Consider the following 13,215-nt stretch of genomic DNA (forward strand, 5'->3'; position numbering starts at 1 on the left):
TGTCGAATCATTGGAGCTTTTGGCCATGGGAGTTTCGCGGTGGCAAATATCTCTGTGACGCTTTTGGTGAGTGGCGTCCATCTAGGGTTCCGGTTTGATGGGTGCGTGTTATCCCTTCCGTCTAATAGAGGGCAAGAGCTGGATGAGGTGTCAAAGTTTACCCTTGACTGCCAAATACCAAGCTTCCTCTTTTTATTTTGCCGGGCGGTACGGACGTTGTTTTCTCTGGTCCTCTGCGTGAAGAGGTTTGTACTCTGGGGAAGATCCCTACCCAGTTGCTTCTCCGTTTCGGCAAAGCGCTTGGCTGCCGTCATGATGGCATCCCATGTGGATGGTATGCCGTCTTTACCCGTCAGCGTGCGGATAAGCTCTGGGTATTCGGCGCCCTGGATGAAAGCGGCGCGAACAAGATCTTCACTTATGGTGCCCAGACTCGGCTTCTTTGAGTTGAAGCGAGTGATGAAGTCTAGCAAAGATTCATCCTCCTCTCTAACGCAGTTGAGGATCGTCCACTGCTCTTCAGTATATTTTCTCTGTTGACTGAAGTGTTGGCTGAACTTGTGCTGGAAGTCCGCCCAATCGTAGATGTGGTGGACCGGTAGACGATCAAACCACGCCCTGGCCGCTCCGACCAGCGTCATCTGGAACATATAACACCACGTGGGTTCCGTCCAGTTGCTGACGGTTGCCCCCGCTATGAATCTGTTCAAGTGATCGTCTGGGTCGGATATGCCATCATAAGTGCCGATGTTGGACATCTGTTTGGCACTCTTCGGGGCGATTGCTTCCGCAATGTCCCTTGCAAACTTGGACGTTCCCGCATTTGCAACAGTTGGCCTGAAAGTTTTGGAGAAGTCACGTGGGTTTCCCCCCGCGTTCCTTGGTTTAAAGGTTTCTCCAAAATTTCTTCTCGGCTGGAAGTCCGTTTCTTTACGCTTCCCTTTCGCCCTATGACGAGGGTTTGCGTCGCTGTCGGACTCATCCCAATCATCGTCTAAGTACTTGCAATCATTGCTCATGTTGAGCTGTTGTTGAGTGCTTCCGAATTCGTCATTAGCCTGTTGGAGTGAACGTAAACGTTCATCCAACTCAGCTTGGAATTCTTTCTGACGTGCTTCTGCCCACGCTTTAACTTGATCAAGTGTTTGGCGGGGGAGCCTCGTCTGTTGTTTCTCCAACTGGGTATCAATGAATCCCAGGGGAGGATTGTTTACTGCACTTGCCCCGGCTTGGGTAACCGGGGTAGTGTTCGTAAAAATTGTGTACTCGCCGGTGTTCACCCCAGTAGCTGGGGTTGTGGTTACCGGAGTTTCTTGGTCTCTCGTTGGCCTTGGCATCGGAGGAACCTTAACCATCTTTCCAGAGGTTTTGAAAAAACTGAGAAAAAGAATTAGTTCTAGCTTTTATGCACGGATGGCGCCAATGAAGAAACACTAGATGACCCGGCAGATTAAGGATAATCTTAGGGTTAAGTAGATGTTTCCCACGAGGGTTAGGTCCGGCAAAAATGATTATTCTTCTTGACCTGCAAAACAGACAACGTGAGCTCGTCACTGAGAAGGGGGGGGGGGGGGTTCCTCCTTGTGACCACCCTCCGGCGTGAGAATCAGACTAGATTGCTCTGAATATAAGTGTATATTGAGAGAAATAGCTAGAGAGAAGATAAGATACGATGATGATACCGTTCCAAGGTGTTGGAGTATTTATAGCCGAATGTAGGTTTCCAAGCAGGTACGGCCAGCTGTATAATATTCTTTTTCCACCAACTACGGGTTATGTACGTGCCACGATGGGAGTTGGTGGGTAGGCAGCGGCTGATAGTGACATGGCCGGCTGTATACTATTCATTTTCCACCAACTACGGGCTATGTACGTGCCACGATGGGAGTTGGTGGGTAGGCAGCGGCTGATAGTGACATTTTGTACTAGAGCGTGCTCCTCCTTGTACTATTGTCGGTGAGCTGTCACCCTGTGATTGGTTCATGGGCTGCTTTGGTCAGATCTTGTCTATTTTGTCCATACCTTGGCAGGTATAGTACAAAAGATCTTCCAGAAGCGTACGGACTGGCTCTTTTGGGCGGGAATATTCCCGCCTTGCTCATTCGTTCTTCAGGTGACATTGCTGAAGTATTAGTGTCTTATGCGTGTAGCCTTTCCGTTAGTGCGGGTAGCCCTCCTTCTTGGCTTGTACCCATAGCTGGCTTTCCTGCGGGAACAGCTGGCTTACTGCGTATAAGGTCTTCATCTCTGAGCATGGTGGGTCCTGCGGGACCAGTTAGTCTTTGCGCAGGCGTACCTCTTCAAGGTGTGTCTTGCGGGTCTAACTGGGCTTTGCGGGGACATACCTCTTCACTTACTTAGCATTTAGGTGAAATAGTCTTCGAAGTTTTTAGATGAGTAAACTGTTGTTCAAGTACAAGTAACAACTACTTCGACCCGTGTGAAGCGTAGACTATATTTCGTAGTATACAGTATACTGTATACATGTTTATTGAAATATATATAAACTTAAAACATCAAAGCAAATAAATAAAATTAAAATATATTTTATTAATAAATAAGAACAGAGGATATAAAGTATTAATTAATCTATTCTTTAATAGTAGTATCTGAAAAGATAATTAATGTGAGTAAAAGTATGCACACTTGGTCACTTGCATAGTTGACTTTATCACTTGGGGGTGAAATCATCACTATTTTATAAAAACATTAAATTAACAATGTACTAAATGCTAATCTCTTTAATTTATCGTTAGATGCATTTCTTGCTTATATATAACTTTTAACAACTATTTTTTTTACCTATTTCATCTCATATTTAAAGTAAGACCTGAAACTGCAGTCATTTAATTATAAGATATACAACTTTATCACTAAATTTTGCCAGTGATTGTAATTTTATGCTTTATATAAAACAATAGTTTTCATTAATTAGCAAAAAAAAAAGAAATTTGTTATAAAGAAATTTATGTAAAAAAAAGAAAACTTCATTTTGATTTTGAGATTTTCTAAGGATTAAAATAAATAGGTTAAACAACAATTTTCATCCCTGTGAAAGGTTACACTGGCCTTAACTTCATTGATTACACCAAGAGTCCCTACTTTTACTTCAAGTTTGTGTTTGGGTCCCTAACTTAAATGCTAGTTAACAATAGACCGTTAAATGATGCCCATTTTTATCATCTCAATTCTCAACACCAATTTCTTTTAACAATTCTGTTAGTGTTAATTTATTCTTGACGTTCAATCTCACCCCCCCTCAGAGTCATTATAATCCATAACTACACCATAGTCACCTTCTTCACACAAAAAGCCAAGCCAAACACACATATGAAAGGAGCAAGAATCTTTTAATTGAATTCAAATCCATATTCAAATTGTTAAAAAAAACGAGAAAGCGAAAAAAAGATCCATTACTGCAACTTTATATTAAACGAGCTCACTCAAGGACACGAGATCACACTAACCCGTGATTGTAATTTTGAGAAATATTGATACTAAAGTCCCTCCAACGAGTCTATAAATATTAATGTCAATGTTAATGTCAATGAGCTATAGCTCAACTAGCATTGGAAGGGAAGTGAAAAATTGAGATGGAGGCCGCAATGTCTCAACTTCGAAACCGATTTTAAACGAGTTTTACCTCAGTAGGCCTTCGGGCGGCTAGTTTCCCCAAAACAAGAGATTGTGGGTTTAGTCTATCAAACGTTTTTTTCAAAAAATGGGCGTATGAGATCACCCTTTGCCCCAGGATTACCCCATGTAATCATACTTTATTCGTTTGTGATTAGAAAAACCAGTAAGACTAAATAATTATGACATCATGGTTTATCACACAAATATGAGCTAATATGATGTCACACTTTCATTCATGAAAAAGCTGATGTTTTTTTTAAAATTTTTTTGTTATTAAAGATACAAGGACTAAAACGTCTTTTAATAGTATTAGCATTCAATATGTAAACAAGTAAATGATAAAGGGTCTGTTAAAAGTTTAAAACCCACTGTATAATAATAATAATAATATTCTCCCCTTGTAATCCAGTTCAATTCCACACTCCACTTCCAATATCCAATCCTTCATCACAAACCCACCATTTCCTCATCAAAATTAAAAAAAAAAAAAAATCTTCAATCGTTGTTCAAACAAACTCAATCCAACGTTAAAAAACATCCAACTCCTCGATTCGTCGTTTGTTCATGAGACAAACAATGAAATATCAACAGCATAAACACATCACAACAGACAAACACAGAGTGTTTATAAGTTCTAGAGAGAGAAACATCACATGATTAGTTTTCAGTTCAGTTGAGTAATCTTTAGAAGAATTAGATAGATATATATATATATTTTTTGGAGAGAAATATGATGACACCTGGGATTAATTTGGTGATGACTGTAATCGGATTTACAGTGAGTACTATGTTCATCGTGTTCGTGTGTACTAGACTTATATGTGCTCGTGTTCATTACATATCTTCTAGAAGATCCTTCCGTATGTCTTCTAGATCTGATGTAAGTAGTTATGTTCTGTTATTTGATCTCCGTACCTGTTTCGTTTGTTTTAAAACATGATTAGGCTGAGGGGTGTGGGGGGCGCGAGAGGGGGCGTGAGTGGGGGCGCCAGCCAATAATATTGTGACGTGTGGCATAGAGAGAAACTTGATAAGATGGGTGTTGGTAGTGGTGATAGCGCCCCGGGCCATGGTGTGGAGGGGCGCGAGAGGGGGCGCGAGCGGTTTATTTTTTTATTTTTTTATAAATGTATTAAAAAAACGTATTATTAAAAAAACAAGAAATTATTTAAAAAAACACACATTAATTAAAAAAACACATTAATATATAAAAAAAAATTAAAGTACTAAAGAAAAACATTATTCTTATTATTCGGCTTCGTCTTCTTCGATCAACCTCTTCCGGATACGTTCCTTTTGTTTTTCCATCAGCATTTGGTCGACCGGATTTAGGTGGCTGAAGTCTCTTGCAAGGAAGTCCAAATCTCTCATTCTTTTTTTTTCCTTTTTGTCAATAGAGACCACCTCCATGGTTTTGTTGAATTTATTGAGGGATTCAACAAGATCGTTGATGTTTACGGCTTCCCCCTCAGCCGGTTTTTTCCCCCTGGCGTCCCTTCCCAATGGCCGCCTCCTCGGCGGTGAAGACGTTTCCTCCCCCGCAACGTTTAGGTCGAATCCAACCCGGCAATCCGACCCGGCGGAAGTGCTGTACGCTCCAGACGAACTAGTTTTAGTCCGTTTCGGCCCTACTTCCGCATCAACGTCCGGCGCCACCAGCTCAACCCACTTAGAACACCTTCTCAACCTCTCCCACACCTTTACATCGTCCCACGTCTTCACCGTCCCATACCTCCGCAGGCACTCCTGCCTCCACTCTTCGACAGTGAAATTATAAACCGCCAAATCGTCACTGCCACTTGGTCTCATACGACCGGCGTTCCTGTTGAACAGATTAGTAAACAAGCCGACAAATTTTCTGATTTCGGTCCACCGACCCGAAATCATATCGGCGGTCCGCTCTGTACTCCCAACGAGCGAATAGAACGTCTCCCTAACCTTTGTCCAAAAGACCTTGCTCTTTTGATAGTCCGCTGCAAAATGCATAAATAAATTTGTAAGTCATTTAACTTTTTTTGGTAACTTTTTTATTAAAAATCATTTTTTAAAACGTTAAAACAATTACCGCAACGCCGATCCTCAGAAGTGACTATCCAAGCCCGACACAGGGCTTCCTTCTCATCCGATGACCACGGAGTGATTTTCCGTTTCGCCCTTCCGGTCGAAGCCGAACCCGACCCGTCCGTTGCAACTTGTTTTTTCCGGTGGACGCGTCTTCTTTGTCCCGCAGCTTCACCTTCTGGTTCTGGTTCTTGTGTCTCCGGAACTACAAAGTTAGGAGACGGTTGTATGTTGGATGGTTGAAAGCCGGATGGTTGTTGCGACCCCGAATAAAACATCGGTTGGTCCGGTGCCGACCATAAATCGTCGTAACTGTAATCTGATTCTAGGTTTGGGTACCAATTTCCAGCCATGTTTTTAAAAAAAGGTTTGGAAGATGGGGTGATTTCGGGTTTTGGGTGTGGTATGTGATATTGGTTTGGGTTTGATATATGTTTAATACAGAGAAACAAAATCGAGTTGGAAATAGGTTTGATATGGGTGTTGAAATGGGTTTGATATGGGTTTGTTATTATATATAGGAAAAAAAAACGTTTTTTTTTTCCTATAAAACACCCCCCAACGGCTATTCACCCTTTCCAAGAAAACTCTTGCGCCATTCTCAGCCGCTAGCACCCTGGCGCCTGCCTCGTTTTCCGCTCTCGCGCCCCTCTCGCGCCCCTATCGCGCCTCGGTGGTGTGGTGCTCGCGCCCCGGGGCGCGAGCGTCCGGCCTCTTGCGCCCTTCCTAGCGCTCCACACCCCTCAGCCTTATATGTTTTAACTTTTGACCTCACATTTAAATAAGTTATCATTTAATCCTACTTTTTTAGAAAGTTCCCAAAATTAAAGTGTCAGATTTTAATCTCGCTTTACTTTGTTTTTTTTTTACTTTTATCTTATTGGATAACAGAGTATTGACAGTGATTTTTTATCGTGGTTACTAATAGAGACGGTCCAATATTGAGAGGGGTCCAAAATTTATATATATATATATAATTTTCTACATTAAGAGCGTAATTCAGCCTTATAATAGGCCCTTTTAAGCACTTACGCTCACATTAGGCTCGGTTAGAAGAAGTAGGGGGTGTTTGGCCTAGCTTTTATTTTTTTGCTTATGCTTATATCCTTACACAAATAAGCTTCTTCAAATAAGCTAAAAAACCATCTTTAAACAAGCTTCTTCAAATTAGCCTATATAAGCTAATAAGCTTAAGCTTAAAAAGCTAAACCAAACACCTAATTAAGCTTATTTTGTAAAGAAAAACTAAAAAAGCTAGGCCAAACACCCCCGTAATTCAGCACGATTAAGCATTGAAGTTCACAACCCATAGTAATTAGGATAGTCTCTCGATATATTTAAATTTGTGTTTTATTTGTTTATTTATCACTACAAAAACTTTGTTTTTATTTATTGTTATTATAATTATCGTTGATTTTGAAGAAAAACTTAAATACAACTTTTTTTTAGTAGTTATTAAAAAATTACTATTAAAAAATTTTAGCATCCCAAATCTCAAAGACAGCCCTGATCGTTATTAAAAAATTCTCAAATTTAGTACAGGTGTCTCTAAAATCAGTTTTAAATTTGTAGCTTTCTAGCTGTATATAACTATTTTGGTATAGTGGATATGGGTATGTGACAAGTGGTTTCAAGCAATAATTTTAGGTGAATGGCCTGACAAGAAAAGCAAAAAAAGAGGCCAAAAGTGTACATAAAGGGACCTAAGTATAAAAACTCTGGTCATTTGATTATTCTTGAAGTGGTACTTGTGTTGGGTAAAGGTACGATGACATGGGGTCCAATCAATATGACTAACACGTTAGGCATCTAGTTTTGTTTTCTATCAACAGTATCCCTCAAAAAGATGATTTGTGTTAGATTATTGGTGTTTTCATTCATGTTTTTTCTTTTGTTCTTGTTGCTTTTTTATCTAATAAGATTTTGCTGTTTTTATGTCGTAAGTTGGAGCGTGGCATACGCGGTGGTGAACCTTTTGTTGCGGCAGGCTTTCCTACAAAGAAGTATAGCGATCCGTTTTTTTCATGTGTAAAAGATGCTCAGTAAGTAGATATTTTCATATTTTGAGTTTTTTTTTTATTTTGATGTGTTACCAACTTACAACTTAAGTAGATATTTTGACTTGAAAAAGTCAAACCTCTTATGAATGGTAGGATTCTTTCAACTAGTAATTAATGAGAAGTTATGAACTGCATATTATCCAACATATTCCATCTTATGAAGATATGGTCAACTGAACTTAAATGAGTTACACAATCTACAATGTGTTGACTTTTTTACTCGTTGACTTTTGACCCCCTTTTTTGTTCTTGTAGATGTATAGTTTGTCTTTCGGAATACAACGCAGATGACACGCTTCGTATTCTGCCCTCGTGTGGACACTATTTCCATTCGTCATGTATTGACATCTGGCTGCAGCAGCACTGCACGTGTCCCGTTTGTCGGGTCTCTTTGCGTGAAGGTTTTGACAAAAAGTGGTCAATGCAACCCATGTTCAGTTCAGCCGTCAGATTCTCATCTAGACCCGATGACACTCGTAGGATAGACCCTATCACTGATGGTCAACCAAGGTCAACTGGCAGCATACAAGAAGTGGGACTAAACATCTCAAACACGAATGAGAACGAGCCCGCTGGTTCAAAAAGTTCAAGGAACAAACAAGTTGAAAGCGCATCGGATGTTTAAGATCACATTGATGTGATCATGGTTTGCAGCATTAAGTAATACTAAAAATGTGAAAGATGTCAGGGGTATTATTGTCCTTTTAGGATTTTGTTTGTTTTGATGTGCTACTAGTATTTGTATATATTGAAATATCACAAGAGTTTGATGAGTAGATTGTTGTTTATAGGTATATGCATATATAGATAGTAGACCTTTTGTATTGGCAGTTCATAAACTATGTAGTTTTAATGGTCATGTCATGATCTTTTGACTTATTATATTAATCTAAAGAACAAGTTTGATAGAAAGATAGTGGGATAAGCGGTTACATGATCGTTTTACGTATAAAGAAATAGAAAACTCACAAAGTATTTATGTAGTTATTCCGTCTTTATATTTAAAACTGACGATGTAATGAAATGCCTCAACATGAAATCCAAATTGGTTGACTTAAATGAATGATGTTTTTACTGTATTCATAATCCATAGGAGTATGCGTACAGCTATAAAATAATTTGGCCCGGCTTTAACCTATGCCGAGCCAACCTTGGGCATCTCAGCTCAAACTATAAACCATGTCGACTTGGCTTGGTTCTAAAAATCTGGACTCGGTTTCGTTTGGTTAGATTGTAAGAACTTAAAAGACGGTTTTGATGGGAAGTTGATCGGATTATCACAGAACGTTGGACTTAATACATTGAACGCCTTTTAGTTGGTCTATAAAATATGAAAAGTCGGTGTTACTTTAAGCTAGCCAACGAGCAAGCCAACCTTGGGCATCTTGGCTTAGCTCGTTATGAACTGAATGAGTTTCGAGTGAGTATCGAGAAATGAGCTGTTCTTACATATAGTTGGTTTGTTAATAGTCGGTGTTCAACAATCAACAATATTCAACACTACATTCAGATATAGGCCTGATACATAACGCTATGACTCCAAAGCCCATTACTTTTTTACCTTGGGCTAGGCCCGTATGATTTCCACGTTTGAAATTGTTCCACATTATGCTAGTTTTATAGAGTGACGTAAGCCCAATCCTAGTTTGGCCCAATCTTGTACGTTAAGTTCGCTGATGATGCTATTTGGTACGGCCTTTTGTTTTGTTTTGAATCAATATATTTTTTAATTATCAAAAGCTAGAAATATATTTTGAATTTAATCCATTTTTATTTTGGCTTAGTTTATATAAAAAAAGTAAATAATATCTATTATAATATATATAAAAGCAAACATGAATTAATACAGTAAAGTTTCAATATTTTTTTTGTAATTGTAGTCCCTCAACTTCTAAGTTATTGCAAATTAGCCCTTTAAAGTTCTAAAATGTTTAAATTTGATCCCAAACATTTCTTTGATAACTTTGTTTAATTTTATCCTTCTAAAGTATTCATGGTTTTAATATGTTTCATAATTTGTTATTATTTATGTATATTTAAGTTACTGATCTTTTTTAATTGATGACCACCATACGTAGGTTTTTTTACATTTTTTAGTATGTTGTTACGACATGTTTATTTTATCTATGTAGCACCGTTAAAACGAAGATGTATCACAGCAAAGTATATAAGTTTCGTTGGAAACGAAATTGTATTCGCAATAGAATATATATTTTTTATTGTAAGCTATATAGTGAGTGTAATATCACGTCGATACGTAATGAGCCGAACCGTTACTAACCATGTTTTCTTTTATACTTTTGTATTTTGATAAACTATTTTTTTATATCGAAGTAATAATCGTTAAGATGTATGATATATCTATATTTAAAAACACGAGTCTGTTATCGAGTTCCTCACGCAACACGCGAAACACCCTAGTGTGTATTAATGAACTGAAACATAGGTTCTTATCACAAATAGATGCATGTAGAAGATAATAAAGTGAGTGCAATATTTCCCAAAAATATATGTTTTATATTAACCTTTTTCATAAACACTCATTCAATGTGAGTAGTTGATATTTGTTTGCAGCTGTCAGCCAAAGGTTTTAGGTGTTTATGGCTTTTAAAGAAAGCCTCCTTTTGTTGGTAAGCATTTAATGTCATAATTTTCAAACAAATAGTAATGGCATTAAAAGTTTTAAACCATTAACACTTAAAGTTTTATCTTTTTTTCCTCTTCTTTTTTGTCTTATATAATTTAATTATTTATAATACTAAAAATTATAAAAAATTATTATTTATAATATCCACACACACCACATTATTTCTACATGACAAGATAACATGTTTGCATAGTTACTACTAACATGTGTATTCATTTAATACGGTAAAGGTTGTGGATGAGATGCCTTAGCCATAAATAATGTATCACATCACATATTTAACTTTATAGGGTAACATTTTTTTGACTGTACGTAGTTGTTTTTAAAAAATTTCTATATGCGTGTCAATGTTTCTTTTTTCGTATAACAAGATTAGCAACAATACGCAATGAAAATATATTTTTCTAGTTGCATTTGTATTAATCTTTGATGGTTTACATAAAAGAAGATAATTAAATTTGTCTATTTTTCACAACAATTTGTTAGAACAAATTTAACATGTTAAATAAAAACATTCTGGTAAGAAAAACAGTTGGAACAAATTTATTGTATTATAACATCCGAAAATTAATATAATTCTATGTTGCAAAAACATAAATCAAAATATGATATCACACAAACAAATACCTAAGATTCCTATGTCATATGTTGACTTTGCACTGGGTTTGGATCCTCAAATAAAACAGAAACAAATACAAGCTTTATGGATTATTACTTAGTTACTAAATTCACCTTCAAAGTTCAAACTCTTGGTTTAATCATAGCTCTAAGGCTGTTCTTCATCACCACAGTGAACTCCAATTTCTCACTAAAATCCACCTTGGTATCCTTCGGGTACGAGCTCCATTCGAATTCTTGAACCATTCGCGCGATCATCAAATTCACATGAACCGTCGCCATGCCCAAACCCGGGCAAATCCTTCGTCCCACCCCAAACGGCATCATTTTAATCCCGGTCACCCCGGTTATGTCAACATCCTCCCCACCACTCAAAAACCGATCCGGGTCAAATTTAGTCGGGTTTGACCAAAGTTTCGGGTCCTCCGCTATAGCGGGGAGGAAAATCTCAACATTCGTACCCGTGGGTATATCATACCCACCTAACTTTACGGGTTCGGTAACCGAGTGGGTCAACGAAAAATACGTCGGCGGGTGTTTTCGTAATAACTCCTTTACGACCGTGTTTAGGTACGGCATTTTCTCGACATCCTTCTCCCCGACTTTATTATCCCCAACGGTCGCCTTGATCTCGTCGTATAGCTTCGACTGGATGCTCGGGTTCTCAATAAACCTCGCGACGGCCCACTCGATAGCCGTGCCAGTAGTATCCGTCCCGCCGTTGAGAAACTCCGAACACAGCGTAACAATCTCGGGATTCGTGGGTGGATGTTTCCGCCCCTCGACCGTCAAGTCAAACAAAGTATCAAGGTACGAAAACTCCGCGGCCGTGGGGTCCGAACCCGGATTCTTCACGGCCACTCTCCGTTTCTCGATAAACGGGACCAGCGTCGCGATCTGGCGGTCCCGCACCTCCAACGCCCGTTTTCTCTGCTTGGAGAAAAACGGGCGTAACAAAGGCAAATAATCATCAATCCGCGGATCCAAAGTAATCAAAACCGTCTTCATCATCTCATCCATCACCTCGATGGTTTTCTCATCCATCTCAACACCAAAACACATAGACAAAAGTATACAAAACACCGCAAACCGTGCGTTCTTCAACACCCAAACCGCACCGTCATTCGCAGCCGCTTCGGCCTTCAAACGCTCCACAAACTTATCCATAGCCATAACCCGCACACCCTTAAAAGTGCGTAACTTACCCGCACTCAACGCATTCTGCACCATATTCCTTCTCAACGACCGCCACACGGGACCATACATAGCCGCATTAACCGTAAACTTATTACAACTAAATATAGTCCGGGTCGGGTTTTCCGCGGGTCGGGTCGCGAAAACGGTACCCTTTTCAATCAACGCCTCATGCACTAACTCCGCACTGGACAATATTATCATCGTCCGTGCGCCCATTCGGAGCGTAAAAATCGGTCCGTAAGTCGGTAACATGTCTCTAACGTATTGAAAGAACGGTTTACCCGAGCCGGCAACCTGAAACAAGTTGCCTACGACCGGCCAGCCGGGCGGTCCAGGCGGAAGGTTAACGCGTTTGGATTTAGCGGAATAAGTGAGGAGAAAGATGGTGGTGGATAAGATAAGTGCAAAGAGAAGGTGGTAGTATGGAGAGAGGTCCATTGTTTGAAGTCTGAAGAGATGAGTGATGAATAATAATGAAAGAGATGATGGTATATAAAAGGTGTGAGTGCATGAATTTACAGGTAGAAGAGTAATTAAGAGGTGAATTGTATATTCAACATCTTGCATCTCCCAACTACATATTCCAATTGATCAAGAGTGTTGTGGGCTAGATGGCTGGTTTTTTTAGCAATAAATACGTATTTATTCTATGTATTTTTTTTTCTTAAGATTTATTGCATGCATTATTGTTAGCATTATTAAGTTGATTTTTAGTAACCTTAATAAGGCTAAGGGGTGTGGGGGGCTTTAATGGGGGCTTTAGTGGGGGCTCCAACCAATAATATTATGACGTGTGGCAGAGAGAGAAACTGGATAAGGGGGTTGTTGGAGCCCCCGTTGGAGCCCTGGCCCCTGGTGTGGAGGGGCTCCAGCAGGGGCTCCAGCGAAAAATTTTTTTTTTATTTTTTTATAAATATATTCAAACAAAGACATTTTTTTTGTGTTAGTTTTGAGAGGATTTTAGGAGGAAAGGTGTATAATTGTGAAATGAAGTAT

General features: G+C 39.1%; 2 protein-coding genes across 2 annotated transcripts; one reads left to right on the top strand and one right to left on the bottom strand.

The window, feature by feature from the left end:
- Positions 1–4,111: 4,111 nt before the first annotated feature.
- Positions 4,112–8,625, top strand: LOC143618456 (E3 ubiquitin-protein ligase ATL76-like). The gene is made up of 3 exons (XM_077090671.1): positions 4,112–4,516; positions 7,642–7,739; positions 8,013–8,625. The coding sequence occupies exons 1-3, from the start codon at positions 4,367–4,369 to the stop codon at positions 8,380–8,382; spliced, it is 618 nt and encodes a 205-aa protein (XP_076946786.1). The 5' UTR covers positions 4,112–4,366; the 3' UTR covers positions 8,383–8,625.
- A 2,299-nt stretch (positions 8,626–10,924) lies between these two features.
- Positions 10,925–12,778, bottom strand: LOC143618774 (cytochrome P450 77A2-like). The gene has a single exon (XM_077090872.1). It carries the CDS (start codon positions 12,655–12,657, stop codon positions 11,146–11,148), a length of 1,512 nt encoding a protein of 503 aa, XP_076946987.1. The 5' UTR covers positions 12,658–12,778; the 3' UTR covers positions 10,925–11,145.
- Between the last annotated feature and the right edge of the window lie 437 nt (positions 12,779–13,215).

Source organism: Bidens hawaiensis, unplaced genomic scaffold, assembly GCF_021521415.1.
Source record: "Bidens hawaiensis isolate Kalapana, Puna unplaced genomic scaffold, B.hawaiensis_p1.1 tig00002338_1, whole genome shotgun sequence".
Classification (NCBI taxonomy): domain Eukaryota; kingdom Viridiplantae; phylum Streptophyta; class Magnoliopsida; order Asterales; family Asteraceae; genus Bidens; species Bidens hawaiensis.

Coding starts and splice junctions, on each gene's coding strand:
- LOC143618456 (XM_077090671.1), top strand. CDS start 4,367: ATGATGACACCTGGGATTAATTTGGTGATGACTGTAATCGGATTTACA. Junction 4,517..7,641: donor GTATGTCTTCTAGATCTGAT/GTAAGTAGTTAT, acceptor TTATGTCGTAAG/TTGGAGCGTGGCATACGCGG. Junction 7,740..8,012: donor TCATGTGTAAAAGATGCTCA/GTAAGTAGATAT, acceptor TTGTTCTTGTAG/ATGTATAGTTTGTCTTTCGG.
- LOC143618774 (XM_077090872.1), bottom strand. CDS start 12,657: ATGGACCTCTCTCCATACTACCACCTTCTCTTTGCACTTATCTTATCC.